We start from the raw sequence: 23303 nt of genomic DNA on the forward strand, positions 1-23303 counted from the left end.
TGATATTTCCTTCTAAGCATGACATTAGTTTATGAAGTGACATATTTCCATTATCATTTAGGAAATCCTATAATATTCACTGTAATTCTTTTTGGTTTTGGATTACTTAAAAGCACGTGGCTTAATTTCTCAATTTTTTGGGATTTTTCTAGATTAGCTTTATCTCCCATCATACATTCATTTTGGTGATTTGCATATAGACACTACATAAAAAAAATTACTGCAGATACTTCCAGTGATGTAACTGGGCCGTCCCTTCCTTAGCTCAGTCGCATCTGTCACTGCATCAACACAGCTAGAGATGATCATGGCTTCTGGGCACCTCAGCCGAGCTTCCAGATAGAGCAGCAGGCGCCGGGCGGTGGTGGCGCACGCCTTTAATCCCAGCACTCGGGAGGCAGAGCCAGGCGGATCTCTGTGAGTTCGAGGCCAGCCTGGGCTACCAAGTGAGTTCCAGGAAAGGCGCAAAGCTACACAGAGAAACCCTGTCTCGAAAAACCAGAAAAAAAAAAAAAAAAAAAAAAAACGCGGCCGCCCCCTCCTCCTCCTCCTCCAACTCCGGACCGCACGACGACCACACGGCGACCCGGGGCGCGCCTCCCGGCGAGAAGCGTGTTGTCTCTCGCTCTCGGGCGAGACCGACGACCGACGGGGCGGCCGGGTCTTCCCTTTCTCTCGTTAATGATCCTTCCGCAGGTTCACCTACGGAAACCTTGTTACGACTTTTACTTCCTCTAGATAGTCAAGTTCGACCGTCTTCTCAGCGCTCCGCCAGGGCCGTGGGCCGACCCCGGCGGGGCCGATCCGAGGGCCTCACTAAACCATCCAATCGGTAGTAGCGACGGGCGGTGTGTACAAAGGGCAGGGACTTAATCAACGCAAGCTTATGACCCGCACTTACTGGGAATTCCTCGTTCATGGGGAATAATTGCAATCCCCGATCCCCATCACGAATGGGGTTCAACGGGTTACCCGCGCCTGCCGGCGTAGGGTAGGCACACGCTGAGCCAGTCAGTGTAAAAGAGCAGCAGGCAAGCTATCGCTGTACTGTGCATTGTTTCTTCTAAAGACAGGGTTTCATGTAACCTAGGCTGGTCTCCATCTCACTGTGAGCTTTTGATTTTTACTTCCAACTCTGAAGTGCTGAGGTTACCAGTGTGCAACACCATGTCCAATTTTATGCTCTACTAGAGACTGAACACAGGGCTTCCAGTATGATAGGTACCCTACCAACTAAGCTACATCCTTAGCCCTCATTTCAAGTTTTGAGTGATAATTTGTAAAATTCATACACAGTGTTATGCTGTGCCATTTCACGCAGCATCAGTAAGAAGATTGTTGAGGGGTAGATGATTTCTGTGCCATGTCCTGAAATCTTAGCAGTATTTTACTCCTGGAAGAGAATGCCACTAAAGTTATATATAAAATCTTGTGCCAGGTTTTTCCTATGCTAAAATATTGTAATTGTTTATACCAAAATCCAACTTGACTTAGATGCTCTCATGGAAAATACAGCATTTAAGGTAAAGCTCACTCCTGAAATGCACGAGGACACTAAGTCATGGTCTCACTCACGCGGGAAGGAAGAGAGTCACTTTAGAGTAGACAGGATGAGGCTGATGTAGTTTCGCTACTGGCCCAGATGGCTGCCACCCAGCCCTTGTGTTGACAGCCGAGTTCACAGGGCTCTCAGGTAAGCCAACCTTATGCTTCTATTCACATTGCTCTCTGACTCTGTGAGGAACATGTGGTTTGAAGGCTTGAAGGCAGAAGGGTTTACAAGCACTTGTTGACTGTGAGCCACTAATGTAAAAGTGCAAGGATGTAGTTAAAGAAAAAAGTCTTTATTTATGGTATTAACTGGGATCATAATAAATAATGCCATATGCTAATGTAACAACAGCTGTTCTCATGCATTTACCATGCTTATAAATATACAAGAAAGCTGGCTTGAAGGACCAAAGGTGGAGAAGTGTACTTAGCAATACAGTGAAAGTTACAGTGTTAAGAGCTCCTAGCAAACATTCTCTCCCCTATCATTGTAAAAATACATCCCTATGCACCTGTGAACAAATGGGAAGTTCCCATATATTTTCCTTTTTTTGTAAACATGCTAGAGTTAAATTAGTTACCAAAGGACCAGGGCTGATAATTTGTTATTTATTAGTATTTCTCATGGAAAACAGAGTTTAGCAATGAAAACAAAAATTAACTTCTGCACATTTGGTGTGGAAGCTACTAAAAAGAATACAATAAAATGAATCTGAATGAAATGAGATTCCAGGCAGGTTTTTGTGACTGAGGCTCATTATAAAAATGCTATATAATATTGTGTTTATAATCTGGTAAGTAACAACCAATTACCTGACTGAAGAAGTGATGAACTTTAATTAAAGCTTAATTTTGCTAGTAAATTTCATAGAAAGGATTAAAATAGGATAACCTTTAACATAAAGCTTTAGAACAAATAATTTAAACATATCTTAAACACTGAAAGTGTGTTTTTAATTGTTATTTACAGTTAATCAACAATACCAGTGTTTAGCTTAATGTTGCCAGTCGTGAATCCCCCTTTCAACACCTGTTTTTACAATCTTCCTTCTAAATACTCATGCAACTCAATTGAGTGAAGGAGAGCGCTCTGTGGTCCACAGTAACTCTATGTATGGCCATTTGGTTTGGAGACAGCGTTTAATAGGAGTGTCATCTGTTTGGAGCATGGGGTCTTCAAAACCCATCACCACGGCGGTCCCTTCCACATACATTACCTGTTAAGAGGAAAAGCCAGCAAGGTCAGTTAATATTTGTAGCAAATTCTCATGTGGATACAGACAGCTTCACAGGCAAGTATGTTTCTGAGACCTCATTACATGGAGATTTACTTCTAACTGTTTTGATAGGAATTATACTCAACTATAGCATCTGCAAAATAAATCTGTAAGATGGTGACACAAATTTTAATTGTTAGTTAACTGGTAAAATTTAGAATTCAAAATCAAGACTAAAAAGAAAATCACAAGCCATATACTCTAGGTAAAGAAAAACTCATTTTTCAAATGACAGACAGCAGGGTTTCTTCCCCTGGAGTCCATATGGCATACTGTGTTGCCTCTGGCTGGGCTACTGAGGCAGTCAGCTGTTCCTGCTTCTCAACAGAGCTATGCACTCTGAGGATCCCACCTTCCACTTTCAATGTAAGGACTGCATGTTCAGATCTAAAGATGACTGGCATGCTTGTTAATGGAATCTGCTGGCTTTGGATTTGAATGTCTTGAGTATATTTTATGAAAATCATGGAGAAAAAAAAATCACAAAAGATATGAGAACAGACACACAAGTCATGGAAGGATGACAGAGCAAAGTAACTGTGGCAGTGATCACATTAACTATAATTTAGTGGGAAGACACCAGAAAACATTTATTCTGCTTTTTTTTTTAAAAAGAAAATACTTAAAATTATTTGACATACCAGTAGAACCCTAATTCACTATCAAGGATTCAATGTGTACATTAAATGCTATGTTATTAAAAGGAGTGGCTATGGACTGCTCTCTTCCAGAGTACATATATTTTTACCCATTCAGTGGATGATACACATGATTGTAATTATGTTCTTCTAACATAAAAGCCATAAGCTATGTGACCAAGGAGCCAAAAGAAACAAGTTTTTATTAGCCTTCAACAATAGTTCCCTTAAAAACACAACTGATATAGAAATAAGATGTTCTATTATAGGTCACATAATTTGGTTTATAAACTTTACTCTTTAGGGAAGTCCAAAGGCATTAAGGTGAAACACACTTTTCATATTAAAATTACAACTCATATTTCTCAACCTCAAAGCAAAAGTGCCACTTTCTAGAAAGTTGTCCGAAAGGACTATACCTCAGTAGAGGACCTGTTTCTCCAGTTGCTCACATCAGAACAGGAACACTGTGATCTCCTCTGTGGTCTCCACTAGTGTCTGATGCCTTGCTGGTGGCTGCAGGCTAGTGTTGTTCCATTTTCCCTGCTATCTTGAGTGGTACCTGACTGAGTACTCGGCCCTGCTTCCAGCCCCTGCATAACTTCAGGACTTTCCACTTCTGTAAAATGACATGCATGCGCTGCTTTACGGTTGTTACTTAGTATGTCATGTTAATACTTTGTATGTCTTGATTTCTGATCTTGTGTTAGTATGTCAGACGCTTGTCACAAGCATGATTTGAAAACTTACTATATACAGGTAGCGTGGCCAAGCAGACCAAGGACAGGATTGGGAATCAGGAACTCAGTTCCAATCCCTGCTCTGTCAATGACTTGCTGTGTGACTCTGGGTGAGTCACTTAATCTCCCTGTCTCAGAGGCCTCATCTGTAAAATATGGATAATATTTGACTACCTGGCAGGGATTGTGGCAGTGAATTAATATTTAGTGATGACGAAGCTAGGCAAAACTTCCACAACTAGATGAAGTACTCATTAACACACAATAAATCATCTGGGGTTTCTTACTGATTATACTGTTAGAGATAGCAATAAATTGGTGAAAAGATTTTTGGATATCTGAAAGGTTTTGACTTATATTTTATTATGAAAATAAAAGTAATTTTAGCTTTTTAGTTTGGTTTTACTAAAGTAATGTATCCTCTACTTTCTGTAGCCACCCTCTAGTTTAGATCTCACAAGGCAGCATGAGATCAAACTGGAAAGGCATCATTCCCCCACTACTGGCAATACCCACTGTGGTGTTTCTCCAGTAAATGCAGACTTGCCACAAAGACACACAACACTGGCATTTCATTCCAAGAGTGAAGTGCTCAGACAAAACTTTTGCCTTGAATGAGGCTAGTATACTCAGACTCAGGCATCTGAGTGCCTTTCTTTGTCCATGCTTAGAAAGGAGAGGCACAAAGCACAGGCTCTGGGCTTGGGCTACACTCGGCAAGTTTCAATCCCGGCTCTGCCATTTCCTGGCTCCGGACAAGCTGCTTCTCTGTGCTTAGGCCCCTCTGCAAAGCAGACACATACAGACAATACTGACTTCAGAAGGTCGTGCGAAACTAAACACTAAATACACCAGTAAACGTTCAATAAAGCCATTTTGGTAAATTTAAAAAAATTCTCAATTAAAAGATCTCAGTGTTATCTACTTCTGCATTTAAATGAATGAGTAACAATCTTCTGTGGATTAAGCAGAACTGCTCATTCGAAAATACCTCCACAGTATAGAGTAACACCGTGTACACAGTAGACACAGTTATTTTGTCCCAGTGAAATTCTTGCCCCATAGTTCAGTGTACAGCTTGAAGGCAGATTATGTACAAGTCAAAATGAATACAGCCAATTTTGACACATGTGTGGCATTAGAGAGACTTCTGGAACACTCTCCTTAAGTAGCAAATGCAGGGGACTCAGACATAGTCATGCACACCCAGCTGAAGACAACTTACTATGTGAATTCTCATACCTTTTCATTATAATTTGACTGCTTCAATCCATTGTAGTGGTAGACAGTAAAAGATTCTGGACCACTGGAGCCCTATTATAAATAAAGGACTATTAAGTTATCTCTTTTCATGAAGCAATTTCTAATGAGCAATGAATGTAAAAATGAAAATCTCTTAAGTCTTGATGGTTATTGGGGACTCACTTGATAAAGACAGCTTGTATAGTTAGGTGCCAGGAAAGCTGAGAAAGGAACAGCAGCTTCTGGAAGAAGGAAGCCCCGACCTGCACAAGCTCCTTTTCACTTGCTTATGTCTCTACGTAGCTGTATGCATTGCATTAAAAAAGGACAAGCTCCTAACAAGTATCTCCTCAACTACATCACTGTGAGACATTTGCTTCTCAGTGTGGAACAAAGCACAAAGCAACGAACACTACCTCTCCTTAAACCACAAATAAACATGCACCAGATCTTCAGTCTGGTCCACAGTACTGAATCAGAAGTTTCCATTAAAAAAACCATTTCACAGAAATCAAAACATATTATATCTAATAAGACATTATTCCCACTCAAAGTGCCTGGGCTCCTTGCTGATTCTCAGCAGGCAATTTTTGTATTCCTACAGCTTGTCTTCCTGGCCATTCTTGATATAATGATGGACAGGAACCAAGCAGGCCAGAGTCCCTCCACAGGATCTTTTCTACCTGGTGGGAAGGGAGCTGCTGGCAAAAGACGGCTGAGAGGATGCAGCTTTACTGTGGGAGGTAAGGAGTGGGCTCTGCTGTAGGCTAAGAGCAGCTCCCCTTCCCCAAGCTCACTTTCCAGTTCCTGGGAGCTATGCCTTCCCCTCTGAGTGTTTTCCACTTATGCCAAGAGCAAGTAAAGATCTCCAAAACAACATAGGCCTCAATCTGCCCTTCAGTCTGCCCCTAAGTTCTGAGTTCTGCTTCAAACAAGTATGACACATTTCTTTCTAAAATGCCCCTTTCTAAGACCTGACCCAAATCTGTGAAGTTTCCTCTGAGCACACCAGCCTGGTTTCTTACTACTCTGGGAGCTTTAAGAAAAAGCTGACATTTTGAAACTAAACCTCATGTGACTTAATATCATTGGCTTGTTATTCTGGAAGACTACATTTTTTATATATTTTGCATTTGCTTTTAGCATTTCCCAACTAAAATTTAAGCTCTCACAAACTGAACTTAGGTGATCATTTCCTTGATGGTGCACCTGAGTCACTCTGGTTACTTAGGTGAGTCGTTTGTTCTTGATTTTCACAATTTACTTTAACTTAACAACATACACTCTCCTTACTTGAATCCTGTGTGTATTCTCAGGGCGGAATAACTCCCTGGCACACAGCAACACTACAAAGGCAGTGCAAAGCAGGAAGGACTCTGGCTGAGCTGCGCTCTTGGGTCAGTCATATAACGGGTGAATAACACCAAGCACGTTTCTCCAATTTTCTAATCTTCACTACCAAAAATGGGGGTGATGGTGGTGGTGGTGGTGGTGGTAACTGCACTCATTACAAGGCATACAGGTTCTGCTCACTGCAGACAGCTGCCCTGCTTAGCTTCTACCTCCTCACAGTGCAGTGCCCTTCCACTGGGCGTGCTAAGTCAGCACGAAGAGGGCTGCCTTCAACATTTTCTTCCTAACTTGTTTCTGTAACTATTTCATATACTCTTACATTAACTGAACACATGTTTTACTGAACTACCCTTGTATTCATTTGTTAGGTACAGAGCAGACTAGGGATGGTAGCAAAATGAGCAGCCGTGCTGGTATGCACTGAGTACAGAGGGCACCAGTGACACAGGTCACACAGGGAGGTGAAGGTGGCACAGGGGTCTGAGTTCTCACATGATGTGGGAAAGGTCTCCTGTGGGGCAGCTGTTCTAAGTTAGACCATCACTAGAGTCACCTAGAGGTGCGTCAACATTGCTGTGTTCTGTCTCCAAAGCTCCCGATTCCCTAGATCTAAAGGGAGACTTGATGGCTTGCATTTCTAACTACTCTTACATACTACATCTCCAGAACCTTCTGCTCGAAAGGAAGATGACAGCAGGGTCACATATGTTGGGTAAGGAAAGAATATGAATTCCACAGGGGCAATGAGAAAACCAGGAGTAGATGGACTTTGCTCAGAGTAACAGGGAAGTAAGCAAATAGTAAGATGGACTCAGAGGGCAGTACAACTAATTAGAGAGAAAGGTCTGTTTATTGTAGAATAGAAGGGAACTAGAACATTCTTCTACCATCTAAAGGAATACTATCACAAAGACAGTACCTCTTACTGGAGTCAATGGGTCATTAAATCAAATCACAAAAAGAGGACACACAATTGGGTGATCTAGGAGGAGTTAAGGAGAGGAGGTGGGGTGAATATGATCAAAACACACTGTATGAAATCCTCAAAGAATTAAAAAAATTATGAAAACCACATTAAATCCTCGAGCTAATAAATTATACTAATATTAAGCATCATCTTGTAATTAACACACATGCAGCCAAAAGAACTGGCAACTGTCTTAAACTGCCCAGTTTTCAATCCCCACCCTAATGTGAGTGTCTTCATATTGAAAACTAACAAGCAGTATTTCTAGGAATGTCCTGGCAGCATCTTCTTGAAATATACCACAGCCTCAAATACTGCTTCAAAACTTTATGATGCTCTAATCAATCACCTACTGACATATCTAAAGGAACTTTTAGAAAAGCCCAATAGTTGGAATGCTAACATACTGGACACTACAGTCCAACAGTGCCTTTCCAATGTCAGAAGTTTGGGTTTTATTTCTTTTTGTTGTTTTTTTCATAAATTATTTGTCAAAGTTTTAAAAAGTTCAATTTACTATACTGTGATAGCATTGGTTGCTTCCTGAATTTTACCACTCACCTCATTTATTCAGAATAACCAAAAGGAACCTGTTTTCTAAACCTGCATTACCTACTAAGATTGAGTGCCAGGAATACTGATTACTCTGCTCAAGTCAGATTTGTGCCCAAGATATCAAATTAACAAGCATATCAAAATTAAATAACTACATTTTTTCTATAATAGTTTAACAAAATTGGCATTTCTATTGGAACAATTGATACTGCTGATATTTGATGACATGAATATGATTATTAAGCTGAATAATTCAGTTCAGTGGTTAAATGCTTCACTTCGATTAAAGAAAAGACAGTGCAGGATACAGAAATGGCTTGCCACCAATGCAGGCACAATTCAAGTGTAAGAACTAGCAGAGCCCTGTTAACCGAGGCAAAGCCCAATAGGAGACACGTGCCACTCCACTGAGAACAACTGTCCTCTTCATCCTTTGCTTCTGGAACTTAGGCTCATCACTAGGAGCTCCTCCCCTTTCCCTTTGTGGCAGTATCCTAAGACACACTAATCAACAGGTTTCTGAGAGAATGAGCGCAGAGATAAGAGTGTTGTCTCTATTTCATGTAGTTCTAATTTTATCCCTTTTTAAGGATGACACTCTCCTCTGCCACCCATCAGGATTCAGAGTACTGCATTAGTGTACTGGTACACTAACACAGCACACACCCAATGAGAGGGCACGTAGCTACATCAGTTCACATACACACACTCTGGGCACTGTATCACTGTACTGACACATGCATGTTTTCTAACCACACTGCCATATGGGCTCATACATGTCCTTTCTGACCTCTGTGTGAGAAGCCTTTAGTAAACAGTGTTTTCATAGTCTCACATCTGCATTTTAGGAAAAAGAAAAAATAAGTCCTGTTCACAGACAATCATCTCAACATAACAAATGAATATTCTCTTGGATATGTTACCTGCTCAGGAAAAAATTCTTGAAGAAATGGACCCAATAATATGATTCCTAATCCTTCTGGATCTAATTTGTTCTTTATGAGATTTATACTATAAAAAGAAAAAAAAAAGAAAAAGAAAAAGAAAACCAGTGAATACCAAAGGAGACAAAGTTCCACAAAACTATTTCATTCTTTTGTGATTAAATTGCTGGTACTATAACACATTTAGATGTCAAAATCCTAAAAGCTGTTCTTTTTAGAACTTTAAGGACAAATACACAGGAATGACATTCAATTTGCCAAAACTTGGCTATTTTTAAATCAGAGTAATCTGTTACTATTTAAAATTTAAATTATGATGATGACTTTAGAACATTGTTCCTTATTAGGTAAAGTAATTTAAAAACCAAGGCTTATAAACTCAGCCTGTAACCTCCCAAAGGCAGATTCTCTCTGCTCCCTAGGTATGCATGAACTCAACAAGCAAATGGAGCATTTACTTTTCTAAGACTATTTCAGGCCCTAGGAGTTAGAAAGAAACAAGCCAAGAGGCACTGGGACATCAGATAATAAAAACCATTTTTCAGAGTGTTACTTTGAAGAACTAAATGAGATAGACATTTAACATTCTTGGACAATCTGACTTGCAGGCTACAGACATAAGAGCTTTAGTTCGGGAATTACAGCGAGTGGCCCGGCCCTTGCTGGTCCAGCAGCAATCGGAAGCGAACAAGCTCTGTACCACGCTTGCTATTTGGGTGTAACTGAGGCTGGTGGAGAGTGTCATGTATGAGTAGATCAAGAAGGCAGGGAAAAGGGGAGTGCAATTTAAAGGGTTTCAAAACTGTCAGTGTTTTTTTAGGGTTTTTTTTTCCTCCAATGCTGTCTCAAATGCCAAGTTAAACTTAGCCTATTATGTAACCAGCAAAGCACCATGTTTGGGAGCTATGGGGCATTTTGGCTGATCAACCTCCCCAGTACACTTCCCCAGTACTCAGGGTGCAGTCTCTGTGGCCCAAGCTCTTCAGGGATGGACAGCTGGAGCAGGGTCAGGCCAGGGGTACAAGGACTGCCTTTCTGGGAAGGCCTCTGTTAGGAGATCATTCTCAGAGTTTGGTGGGTGTCTGTGTGTCTCTCCCTTTCCTCTACCTGTGTTTAGACTAGATCAGTTACAGAGTTTTTGTTTGTCTATTAGAAATGAAATCTGAGCAATGTGTTCAGGGGTAAAACTGTTTTTGTTTTGTTTTTTTCTTTAAAGGTTTCATGAAAGCTACAGCTGTGTGAAGTCTCTAGCCAGGTTCAGTGACACACAGCCTCAGCTCCAGAAGATGCTGGAGCATGATCACATAGCCTCTCCAGCCCTGGTGTCATCTGAGTGCCCTATGAAAAGATCTGAGTTTCAGGGGATCTGAGGAAGGCCATTAGACTGTGATCTGAAACAAAGGCCATTAGACTGTGATCTGAAAGACTTATTTTAACAAGTGAGACATCAATGGTGAGTGAAGAAGCAAGACCATGATAGATATGTTTATCTGTTTTCAGATTGGACTGGGCTTTTCCCCTCAATTGTTATTGTTTTGTTATATAGGTTTAGCGCTTTTTTTTTTTTTTTTAAAAAAAAAAGGTAAAAATGTATGTAATGTTTCAACTTGATGGAATCTTTTTTGAGTGATCAAAGTAACACTTCCAATTCCACTCACTACTCGGGATCTGAAACAAGGTCCAAGGCTTTCATCAAATCTTCTAGAAGGGAGTCAGCTATGAATCCATTATCTGGAAAAATATTAAAGAGAAGTAGGAATAAGAACATTTCTGATCAGGTTCTAGGGAGGAGAGGATCACATTACAGGAGTCCAAGGAGTTGAGGAACTATATATGTTTTTGCTGTAGAGGTTATTATGCCTAGGTACTTGCTCAGATAAAATTTCTTAGGCACACAAAGACTTACCTTTAAGGGAAATAAAAAAAAAATCTACTTAAGAACTACAATTAAACCTTAAAGTTAAATTATTTTCTTTTAAAGCAGTTTCACAAACCTGCAAATGGGTAAAAATTCTTTCCACTTAAAATAACAATTCAGCAATTACATAAATCTTTAAATTGTCAGGAAGAAATCTAGTGAAAAGAATTCTTTACAACAAATTGTTTGTTCCAGTCTCATTTTATTAACATGTAGTAATCTGGTCATATTTAGATAACTGATGGTGTAAAAACAAGAAAAAGGAAAATCTTAAAACAGGACTGGTACTAATAGCTATAAAATTCAATTTAAAAAAAAGTTCAAACTAAACACCCACTCGGAAAAGCTAGAATGCACAGTGGAGGCAAATGTTGACAATGACAATTTCACATAAAACATTTTATGGCTTAAATAAAATAGTCTAGAAATTTTTTTGCCCTGCCAGAGTACTCTACATCATGTGGCAGGGTCTAGCAAGGTTAGTCTGCCTCAACCTCCACACCTCATAGGTCTAGGCCGGAACCCATATCTAATGCCCAGGCCTCATCTGGACACCCTTGGTTATGCTGCTCCCAAACCCCAGGCTCTATATAGGAGCATGCCACCTGTCCACGAACTGTAGGCTCCTTGTATTCCATATTCCACCTAGGCAGGTCCTATTCATCTTGAACCAGGGTCTAGTCAGGTGAGTTTACCTCATGGCCTGTTCCATGCACCTCTCCCTACCCCAGATCTGCCTCCCAACTCAAGACTAAGACTAGAACTCACATCTTGTGTGCTAGCTCAGCTCCCAGGAGTTCACCTGACTTCAGTCTACCTAAGCCAAATCCGACCTTCAGGCCCAATCTGGCTCACACATCCTGTGCTCTATCCTAATCTACTGTGTCCATAGCAGATACAAAATTAACAAAAGAAGTCCACATACCAAGATCTCATTTGCAAAAATACAATTATGAAAGATCAATGTAGTACTTAATCTCCTAAGTCCAGAAGTCCTATAGAGATGTTCTCCAATGAGAAATAACTACATGAACTTCAGGACACAGTATTTCAAAGAAGAATCATAAACTTCATTAAAGAATTCAAGAAGTTTTAAGAAGATAAAACCCAAAACAAACAACCCCCAGCAAAAAAACCCAAAACAGCAACAAAAATACCAAACCCATCTCAATGAACTTGAAGACAATGAAATTCAAAAAATAAACACCTGACTAATGCCCCATCCCTCAAAACCAAATATATAAAGCTTATGGAAATAATGAAGACAATATTGGATTTGAAAACTGAATTTAATAAAGAGATGAAAACATCAAAAAGAAAAACTGAAGTGAAGATGGAATTGAAAAGCTCAATAATCTAACTAGAAAACTCAAGGGAGAACCTTTAAATAGAATGAATGCAGCAGAAGATAGAATATCAGGACTCGAAGATAGAGTAGAGAAACCAGAACAAAACAAGCAAAGATTATAAAACAAAACAAGACAGACAGACAGACAGACAGACAGACAGACACACACACACACACACACACACACACACACACACACACACACAAGTAACAGGCAGGAAATGTGGGATACTACAAAAAGACTAAACCTTTGAATCATAAGAATAGAGCAGGGTGATGAATCCCAGGTCAATTGCATAGACAGGATCTTCAATGAGATTATAGAAGAAAACATCTCCAAACTAAGGAAAGACAAACCCATACAGATACAAGAAGCACACAGAACACCAAATGGACAAGATGAGAAAAGAAAATCCCTAGGGCATATCATACTTAGAGAGTATTGAAAAACCGCCAATCACATAAAAAGGAAAACCTATTAGAACAACAGCTGATTTCTCAGAGGAAATTTGGAAAGCCAGAAGAGCCTGGAGCAATGCAATCCAAGTTCTAATGGACCAGGATTATCAACCTAAACTACTGTACCCAGCAAAACTATCTGTCAGAGTTGAAGAAATAAAAACATAAAAATATTTTATATCCAGCAGACCAAGTCTAAGCAAAATACAGGAAATACTTTGGACTGAAGAGAGGAATAAGCAGAGCCAAGAGACTAAAAAGAAAACTAACAATTTCTAAAAAACAAATTACTACAGAGAACACAATCAACAACAAAAATACAAAACACAACACAATGTCTGTATTCTATACACACCTTAAATACTAACAGCCTCATTAATAATTTAAAATATCAACAGCCTCAAAGTTCCAATCAAAAGACACAACCTGGTTAAATGGATCAAGAGACAAAAATCCATCTACCTGTTGTCTACAAGAAAACTTAATGTTAAAATAGGTGCCACCTTAGAGTGACAGGATGGACAAAAGTACCCCGATCAATGAGACCAGGCAAGCAGACACTGCTATTCTACTATCTGACAAAACAGACACCACACTAAAGCTAATCAGACAGGATAAAGAAAGATACTTGAGAATAACAAAGGGGACAATTAACCAAGAAGACAGACATTACTATGCTAAACATAAATGCACCAACTCTGGGGCAGCCAATTTCATAAAGTACACCTCTAGACTTAAAGAGAGATCATCATCAATCCATTAATAGTATGTGGTTTCAATACCCCACTTTCTCCAAGAGATAGGCCATCGATGAAAAAATAAACAGAGAAACATCAGAATCAAACAACATCATAGATCAAATAGTCTTAACAGATACCTACAGATATTCCACCAAAAAGCAAAGAATACACACTTCTACTCAGCAGCTCAGAGACAACTTCTCTAAAATAGACCTAAACCTGGGACACAAATCTTAACAAGTACAGAAATATTGAAATAATTGATGGAATTCAACAAAATTTAAAGAAGTTAAGCGTCAACAACTAAAATGGTGGTGTGTATATACACAGAATAGTATAGAAAGTGACTCTGACTCTACTGATGCCAAAATTAATGACACAAGCGAAACCCCTGTAGGGCAGTTAGAAATGACAGCAGTTCTGAACAAGTCAGTTGCTTGTTCCCTTCAATGCTCAGTTCGCGACTACTCATTCCCAAAGATTGCCTCTACTTTAAATTAGCAGCCAGCATAATGTCTTTTTCAGCGATTAGAGAATTTAAAAAAAAAAAAAGAAAACAACTTTGTCTAAAAGTCCTACTCCTGTAACAAATTACAGATAGTGTGAGCAGTTGCTCACTCTGGATGCCTAATTTTAGTCTAGTAGGCAGGAGAGAGGCTAGAACTATACAAAGGCCTTTTGTATTTGTAATCATCTTGAACAGAAGTTTACCCTTTTCAAGATAGATTGACCTTGACTAAAATGCTTCAGGTCATTTGTGAAAATTAAAAATGCATAGATTTTAATGTGAAGGGCTAGTGTAACTACAACCTGTCCAGCTACAACTAACTGGAGGTCTAAAGAATAAAGTGGCTGTACAAGTTTGCACTCCCATCAATAGTGGAGGAGTGTTCCCCTTGTTCCACATCCTCTCTAACATAAGCTATCATCAGTGTTTCTGATCTTAGCCATTCTGACAGGTGTAAGATGGTATCTCAGAGTTGTTTTGATTTGCATTTCCCTGGTGACTAAGGATGTTGAGCAATCCCTTAAATATCTTTCAGTCATTTGGGATCCTTCTGTTGAGAATTCTGTTTAGACTGTAGCCCATTTTTAATTGGTTTGTTTGTTATTTTGCTATCTAGTTTCTTGAGTTCTTTAAATATTTTGGAGATCAGCCCTCTGTCAGATGTGGTGTTGGTGAATATTTTTTCCCATTCTGTAGGCTGTTGTTTTGTCTTATTTCCTGTGTCCTTTGCCTTACAGAAGCTTCTCAGTTTCAGGAGGTTCCGTTTATTTTTTTTTTTTATTTTTATTTTTTTGGTTTTTCGAGACAGGGTTTCTCTGTGTAGCTTTGCGCCTTTCCTGGAACTCACTTGGTAGCCCAGGCCAGCCTCGAACTCACAGAGATCCGCCTGGCTCTGCCTCCCGAGTGCTGGGATTAAAGGCGTGCGCCACCACCGCCCGGCAGGTTCCGTTTATTAATTGCTGCTGTCAGTGTCTGTGCTACTGACGTTATATTTAGGAAGTGATCTCCTGTGCCAATGCATTCTAGGCTACTTTCTACTTTCTCCTCTATCAAGTTCAGAGTAGCTGGATTTATGTTGAGGTCTTTGATCCACTTGGATCTGAGTTTTGTGCATAGTGGTAGATATTAATCTATTTTGCAACCTTCTACATGTTGACATCCAGTTATGCCAGCACCATTTGTTGAAGATGCTTTCTTTTTTCCACTGTACAGATACAGCCACTCTGGAAATCAGTATGGCGACTTCTCAGAAAATTGGGAATCAATCTACCTTAAGGCCCAATGATACCACTCTTAGGCATATACCCATGGGATACTCAATCATACCACAAGGACACTTGCTCAACTATGTTCAGAACAGCATTATTTGTAATAGCCAGAACCTGAGAGCCACCTAGATGCCCCTCAACTGAAGAATGGAAAAAGAAAATGGTGCATATATACAATGGAGTATTACTCAGCTGTAAAAAACAATGGTGGCATGAAATCTGCAGGCAAATGGATGGAACTAGAAAAGATCAATCTGAGTGAGGTAACCCAGACTCAGAAAGACAAACATGGTATGTACTCACTCATAAGTGGATACTAGAGGTAAAGTAAAGGATAATCAGACTATAACCTACAGCTCCAGAGAAGCTAGGAAACAAGGAGGACCCTAAGAGGGACTGATGGATCACCTGAGAAGGAGAAACAGAGGAGATCTCCATGAGTAAACTGGAGATTGGGGGGGGGGGAGAGGGGAGGTGATGGGGGATGAGAACATGAGGGAATAGGATGGTCTAGCTGGGGGGAGGGATGGAGTAGGAAAGCAATGAAAGAGATATCTTGATAGAGAGAGACATTATGGGGTAAGGGAGAAACCTGGTGCTATGGAAATTCCAAGGAATCTACAAGGACGACCCCAGATTAGACAACTAGCAATAGTGGAGAGGGTGCCTGAACTGGCCTGCCCTGGTAATCAGATTGGTGAATACCCTAACTGTCATCATAAAGCCTTCATCCAGTAACTGATGGAAACGGATGCAGAGATCTATAACTAAGCACCAGACTGAGCTCCAAGAGTCCAGTTGAAGAGAGGAAAGAGGGAGTATATGAGCAAGGGAGGGGGGATGGGTTAAAATCATGATAGGGAAATCTACAGAGACAACTGAACCAAGCTCATAGGAATTCATGAACTTTAGATTGACAGCTGTGGAACCTGCATGGAACCGGACAAAACCCTCTGCACATGGGAGACAGTTGTGTAGCTGAGTCTGTTTGAGGGGCCCCTGGCAGTGTGATCAGGATCTACCCCTGATACATGAGCTAGCTTTCTGGATCCCATTACCTATGGTGGGATACCTTGTTCACCCTTGAGGCAGGTGGAGGGGCTGGGTCCTGTCTCAATTGAATGTATCAGGCTTTACTGTCTCCCCATGGGAGAACTCACCCTTTTGGAGGAGGGAATGAGGGGTGGGTTGGGGCGAGGGGGTTAGGCGGGGGTGGGAGGAGTAGGAGATCTGTGGTTGGTATGTAAAATGAATAAAAGTTTTTTTTTTTAATAATAAAAAAAGAATAAAGTAACTTGTTTGAAAACACTTTTAAAGACATTTAAGCCTGTAAGCTTGCTTTGATTAATTAGAAAGATAGAGAAAAAAATTATTTTGTTTAGTTAAGTCACAGCTATATGGAATATTCCTTTACATTCTATGAATATATGTCACTGTGACTGGTTTAATAAAGAAGTTGACTGGCCAATAGCTGAATAGGATAAAGTTAGGCGGAAGAGCCAAATTGAGACTGCTGGGAGGAAGAGGGGCAGAGCTGGCAAGTCACCAGCAGCCGCAGAGATAAGCAAGATGAGTATACTGTACTGAGAAAAGGTACCAAGTCACATGGCAAAGCAAAGATAAAAAATATGGGTTAACATAAATAAATGTAAGAGTTAGCTAGTAACAAGTTTGAGCTATTGGCTGGGCATTTACAATTAATATTAAGTTTCTGAGTATTTATTTGGGAGCAGCTGCTGGCACAGGAAAATTCCACCTACACAGCTACAAGCCCACAATCTCTAAATGTGAAACAGATTTTATTTGGCCACCAGCAGACAGGAACAGTAATCTGGAAAAGTCCCTGTGCTTATTGGCTACCACAGATCTCTACTTAATATTCAGTATCTTAGGAAGTACAATATAAAATTCTCTGCTGTCCCTGTCTGGACACTTTCACCAGTCTAGCTCCATTCTCTTAATTTTATTGTTATTTTACTATCCCAGGATAGCAAATACCTGAGAGCAAAGCCCAGATCTAAATACTTTTCTCCACAAAATGATCAACAGATAAAACTGTGGACTTCCTTAAAAGTTCGTGCTTAATGGTTTGCTGCCTAATAAATTGTCTCATTATGTTCTGAGCAGTTTTTATTATTGTCATTTCTTAATTTGTGACTTAATCATGAAACCCTGCCAAGTAATTAAAGTGGTATAATAAAGCATTGCTAAGATTAAAATTTGACAGCATTCCAAATGAGAAATTAGCAATTCAAAAATATACTTTTGATCTTATAATTTTGTTTGACATCAAAGTAAGTAGGTTTCTAAAATCCTGAAGAATCTAAAATACAGATTACTGTAATTGTTCAAGCAAAAGGAAAATCAATACCAAATTATTAGCAGCAGTCTAATGTCAACAACTTTAGAATGGCGTGAGTATTTCCATGACTTTAGCTGTAAAAAAGACATTGGTAATGTATAGAGGGGTCCAGACTTGTTGGTCTAGATCATCTAGAACCTACTCTTGGTTCTTAGAAGTACATATGTAGCTTTGAAAGTGATGCACACAGAGTTAGTTTAGCAACTTTGCAAAAAATGAGAATTATCTTCTAGGTTCATAGCAAAGTTTTTGTGTGTGTTGGTGTGGGCGTGTACATGTATTCATGAAGGTGTGTGTAGGTCAGAGGTGGATGTTGGGTGTTTTCCTCACTCCCTCTCCACCTTAGTTTTGAGGCAGGGTCTCTCACTGAACCCAGAGCTCGATGAATCAGCTTGACTGGCTGGCAGTCTTTTAGGTTCAGGGATCTTCCTGTCTCTGCATCCCCAGCAGTGGGATCAAGAGCACACACCACCATGGTTAGCTTTTTATGTGGGTGCTGGGAAGCTGAGTTGAGTTCCTTATGCCAGCATAGCAAATACTTCCCTAACTGAACACCAGTCACATGCATGGCACGGTTTGTTTTAACATCTTCATGGAGGTAAAATGTTTTCTAAGTTGTAATGTTACTCACAAATACCAGTGTCCATTATGTTTAGAAGATGGAATATGTAGGGGCTGGAGAGACAGCTCAGTAGTTAAGAATACTTGCTGCTTTTGCAGAAAAGGCCAGGACTCCTATTGGGAGACTCATGAGTATTTGTAATTTCAGCTACAGGGCATCGGAAACCCTCTTTTGGCCTCAGAGAATACCTGTATGCATGTGGTATTCTCACATACAGGGGGCATACACACAGACACACATATACAAAATAAAAATAAATCTTAAAAAAAGAAAGCAGGTGCAGGATGTGGTCTCACAAAAGATGTGCTAACCGTGGTGGCTGGCCTGCCAGTACCGAGTTCACCCATTTACTGGGTTATGATTGTGAGGGATGGAATGCAATCCATATCAAGTAATATAGTTCCAAGTTCTACTAGAGGGAGAAACTTACTAAGTCAAAAGGTTTTCATCTCCACATTTGTATGTGTGTTAGCTTGGCAAGGCTATCTAAACTCAAGTATTAAATAAGAAGTAAGCAAGCAAAATGGGTTCTTCTTCCTCTAGTAGATACTGCTGTCTATGCAGAGACTATAGGATTGACCTTAATGAAGATGAATTTTCTTTTCTCATCACTGCTCTTGGTTAACTAAGCTGAAGGATTAAGCACTGAAAGGAATTGTCGGTTTCAGTCTTTTCAGTCATTCCCGAACCAATCTGCTCCCTGGTGAGGCAGTACCAGCAGAGGCATGAGAAAGGAGCACTGTAAGAGGAAAAGGCAGATTCTCAAGAATAAAGAGCTTAAAGGAGAAGACAGAGAAAGAACCCAAAGACAACTGAAGCTCTTCAGAGCTCTGAAGGAAACCTTGATCTAACAGCTTAGGTTTCTATGTGGTAATTTACAACAGAACTTAAGGTGTTCACAGAGAAGTTGTCTTTAAGGGAGGGAGATGCAGGGTTAAGGCACTGTTTTCCTCAGCACAGAAACAAAAGGCCATTGAGACTCCTCAGGTGACAGTAACTGTAGCAGTTAAATGATACATCTGTGAAATTTTTGGTAGAATAAACACAGGCTCAGAAGGTGAATGATCAGGATGATATTCTTCCACATGAAGATTTTTTTCAATTATTTTTTTATTGCGTGCGTGCGTGCGTGCGTGCGTGCGTGTGTGTAGGCCAGAGGTGTCAGATCCTCTGGAGCTGAGTTACAGGGGTAATGGAAACCACACTTGTATCTTCTGCAAGAACAGACAGTGCTGTAGTGCTGAGCCATCTCTCTAGGCCCTCATCTGCTTATTCAGTGATCATCTGGATCAGTTAAATAAGGAAGAATATTACTTCAGTGAGTCCTGGCTTTTGACATCTCCTATCAAAGAGAAAATCACCTTTAACTCAGGATACCAAGAAACACAATTGCTCAGTGGCAGAATTTGATGGGAGCCACCACAGTCTGCTATCTTTCTTGTTCTGTTTTCCATTTTTATCACTTTCCCTAAGTTGTTGTTGTTTTTTTTTGTTTTTTTGTTTTTTTGTTGTTTAATAAGAACTGACAGTCATCTTCCATTTAGTAATCCAATCACCTTTTGAACAAAACCTGAGTATCAATATAGGATGTTTTACCTTCTGGATCATAGGTTTGAAAAACTCTTCTGGCTTGCTCAGAAGGCGCCTCGGGGGCAACTAAAGCCATATCCTAAAAAATAAAACGAATACTGTCAATCAGCTGCAACATCATGACATTACCAATAAACATTAGGGGTGAGGTGGAGAAATGATGGCATTTGGAGTCAGAAGTCTTTGAGTTCCAAATGTAGCACAGGTGAGTGGCCAGAGAAACCACCAACTCTTTCAGGTGCTTAATTTTACTTCTGAAGGATGGAAATGACACTAACCACAGAAAATTGAGAGGATGCCATGCCAACATCATAAAAGCAATGAATATAAAATACAGTATGCAAAGAACCTGTGATTTGTAAGTGTATTGTATATTACTGTATATGTACATAAATATATAACTTCAAATATCTTCTAATTGTCAACAAGTCAAAACTAAGACAGAAAATATAACAGAACATACTCTAGTTTTCAAGGAATCAAAACTATGAGATTATAACTATGAGACTGTTCTAACAGCAAAGACTGAAACAGACACTCACACAGAGTATTGTAATGGCAGATACCACTTTATAAGTGGATTGTAACATACGCATCAGGTTCTGCATGTCTAATTAACTTCCAAGGAGACATTCTATGACAGAGTTCCTCCTCTTCACTCATAAATCAAGTTTCTCCATCACAGTGGGCATCACTGCTCCTGAGAACTGCAGCACAGAAGCCCCGCGCTCTCTTGCTGCAGTTTCTCCATCACAGTGGGCATCACTGCTCCTAAGAACTGCAGCACAGAAGCCCCACGCTCTCTTGCTGCAGTTTCTCCATCACAGTGGGCATCACTGCTCACGTCTAAGCCATTGTGAAATCCGATTTCTGACGGACAAGAATGCAGAATTGAGGCCCTGTAGTTGATGTCTAGTCATAGCTTCTGTCTAAGCTTTTACAAAAATTTGTGTTCAGTGCGTCACCTCATCAGAGAAAAGGCATTCCTTCACACATTTCAAATCCTCAGTCAGAGCTACAAAGCAAGACCATCTCAAACCAAACCAAACCAGAAAACAAAACCCAACAGTCATGAGGTATAAATATTAATATTGAAAATGTTTTATGGACAAATTTTCAAAGAAAGACACTCTTAACTTCTATCCTCACCCATGCTTATCTCATTTATGGCAGAAGAACTAAAGAAGCAGTAAGCGAAATTCTTACCTGACCCTGAGGTCTAACCTCCTCAGGATTGGACAGCATGTTCCGGTTTTATGAAAAGTCAAGAATGGGAGTCAAAACAAAGCAACCCCACAAGACCTGATGTATTTTTATGTATTCCAAGAAAAAAAAATGAAAAGAGGACTTGGTATTTTGAATGATTCGGTAATACAGAATATGTTTCCTGCTTTCCGTCCGAGACAGGGGCCTTGTCTGCATTTTCTGCTCTTCTGAACATATGCACATGCCAAGCAATGTCTTCTTGGCTTTAACTTTCTTTTTTTGGTTTTTCGAGTCAGGGTTTCTCTGTGTAGCTTTGTGCCTTTCCTGGAACTCACTCTGTAGCCCAGGTTGGCCTCGAACTCAGAGATCTGCCTGCCTCTGCCTCCCGAGTGCTGGGATTAAAGGCGGTGCGCCACCACTGCCCGGGGTTTAACTTTCAATGCTGTTCTGAATTCATGATTTAGTTCCTTACTTGCTGGATAAATGGGCTATGTCTAATCTTTTGCTATCAAAAGCAATGCATCAAGCAAATGTGAAGGTATAATTTTATGTGGGCTTAATTATATTTGTAAAAGAGATCTACAGTAGGTTACTGGGTCACAGAAAGAATGCATGTGTAATTTTGGTAGAGTAGAGACCTGTGGATTATGTTTGCTTACTTATTTGAAACAGTGTTTTATTTTTGGACAGAGTCACAAATTCATTATGAAGGTGAGGATGATCTTGAACTTCTGGTCCTTTGGCACCCTCCTCCTGAATGTTGGAATAACAGGTATGCATGCACCTCTCTCCTGGTTATAACGTGCTGGGATTGAATCCAGAGCTTCCTGCATGCTAGGTAAGCATTCTGCTCACTGAGTCATGTCACCAGCCTCTCAAACAAGATTTCTTAAAACTCACATCACCAATACAGTCCTTGCTCTTGGCTAAAGCTAGGATTGTATCCCAGCTTTCAAGATTCAGGGAGTGCCGGGTGGTGGCGGCGCGTGCCTTTAATCCCAGCACTTGGGAGGCAGAGACAGGCGGATCTCTGTGAGTTCGAGGCCAGCCTTGTCTACAGTGCAAGATCTAGGACGGGCACCAAAACTACACAGAGAAACCCTGTCTTGAAACTCCCACCCCCACCCCACCCCACCCCCCAAAAAAGAAAAAGAAAAGGTTCAGAGAGCAACTGTTAACACTGGAAATACTATTCCTTAGCTGTCTCTATTCTACATTTATTCTAGTATAATCATTAGCTCCTTGAACTATTCCTAGCCATCTTTCTTCAGTTCTCCTCTATGGGAGTCTGTGTGAACCAGTGGATAAACACAAGTGCCGTCCTGGCTACGAGCAGCTCAACAGCACTGGAACCAGTTGTGTTCCTATTCACCTGCTCCATTTAATCTTTTGTAGTATCAACTAGTGATGAGAAGATGAGTTTGATGTACTTCAACATATTCCATAGAATTTCTAACTATTACATAAAACTATGATCTAAATAGAGGAAGAAAAAAAATCAGGCTTTTGTCTAAAAAACAAAACTCTTAATTTTCCAAATTCATGACTAAGGGGTATCTTCCCATGTATTTGTTCCTTTAATTTCTGTCATTGATGTTTCAGTTTCCAGTGTACCGATCTTACAACTCCTTGTTTTAATTATTCCTGGGTACTTTTTGGTAGCTATTATAAATTGAGGCTGTTCCCTTGTTCTTTCAGGCAGTTCCCTTGCTAATGTACAGCAACACTCCTTTCTGAACTTCACTGTATTTGTTTGCTAGTTTCAACAGTGTTTCCCTGAAGTCTGTAGAGTTTTCTATGTAAGATCATACCAACACCACAGTGACTTTGCTTTGTCTACTCCTCTTTGGGTGTCTCTTCTCAAGCCTGATTGCTCTGGCAAGGACATTCCACACTATGGTAAACATAGTAGAAGTCTTTGTTCTCTTCTACAGCTAAGGGGACAAGTTTTCAGCATTTCACTGTTGAGAATACATGGGCTCCTTGTATATGGCCTTTACTGTGCTGAGGTGAGT

At 40.1% G+C, this 23303-nt stretch overlaps 1 protein-coding gene across 7 annotated transcripts in view; it reads right to left on the reverse strand.

Annotated features, from left to right (window-relative positions):
• Positions 1 to 1823: 1823 nt before the first annotated feature.
• Mindy3 (MINDY lysine 48 deubiquitinase 3) overlaps positions 1824 to 23303 on the reverse strand; it is a 71648-nt gene continuing 50168 nt past the window's right edge. For 6 of the 7 annotated variants that reach the window (XM_059263602.1, XM_059263600.1, XM_059263599.1 and 3 more), the window contains 5 exons: positions 20089 to 20161; positions 10926 to 10998; positions 9247 to 9334; positions 5449 to 5520; positions 1824 to 2768 (listed from right to left, as the gene is read on the reverse strand). In XM_059263602.1, the coding sequence (XP_059119585.1) occupies positions 2619 to 2768; positions 5449 to 5520; positions 9247 to 9334; positions 10926 to 10998; positions 20089 to 20161 (456 nt within the window). In that variant the 3' untranslated portion in view covers positions 1824 to 2618. Of the gene's footprint in view, positions 2769 to 4216; positions 4353 to 5448; positions 5521 to 9246; positions 9335 to 10925; positions 10999 to 20088; positions 20162 to 23303 lie in introns of all 7 variants that reach the window. The other variant, XR_009379382.1, reaches the window with a different exon arrangement.

This window comes from Peromyscus eremicus, chromosome 5 (assembly GCF_949786415.1).
Source record: "Peromyscus eremicus chromosome 5, PerEre_H2_v1, whole genome shotgun sequence".
In the NCBI taxonomy this organism is placed as follows: domain Eukaryota; kingdom Metazoa; phylum Chordata; class Mammalia; order Rodentia; family Cricetidae; genus Peromyscus; species Peromyscus eremicus.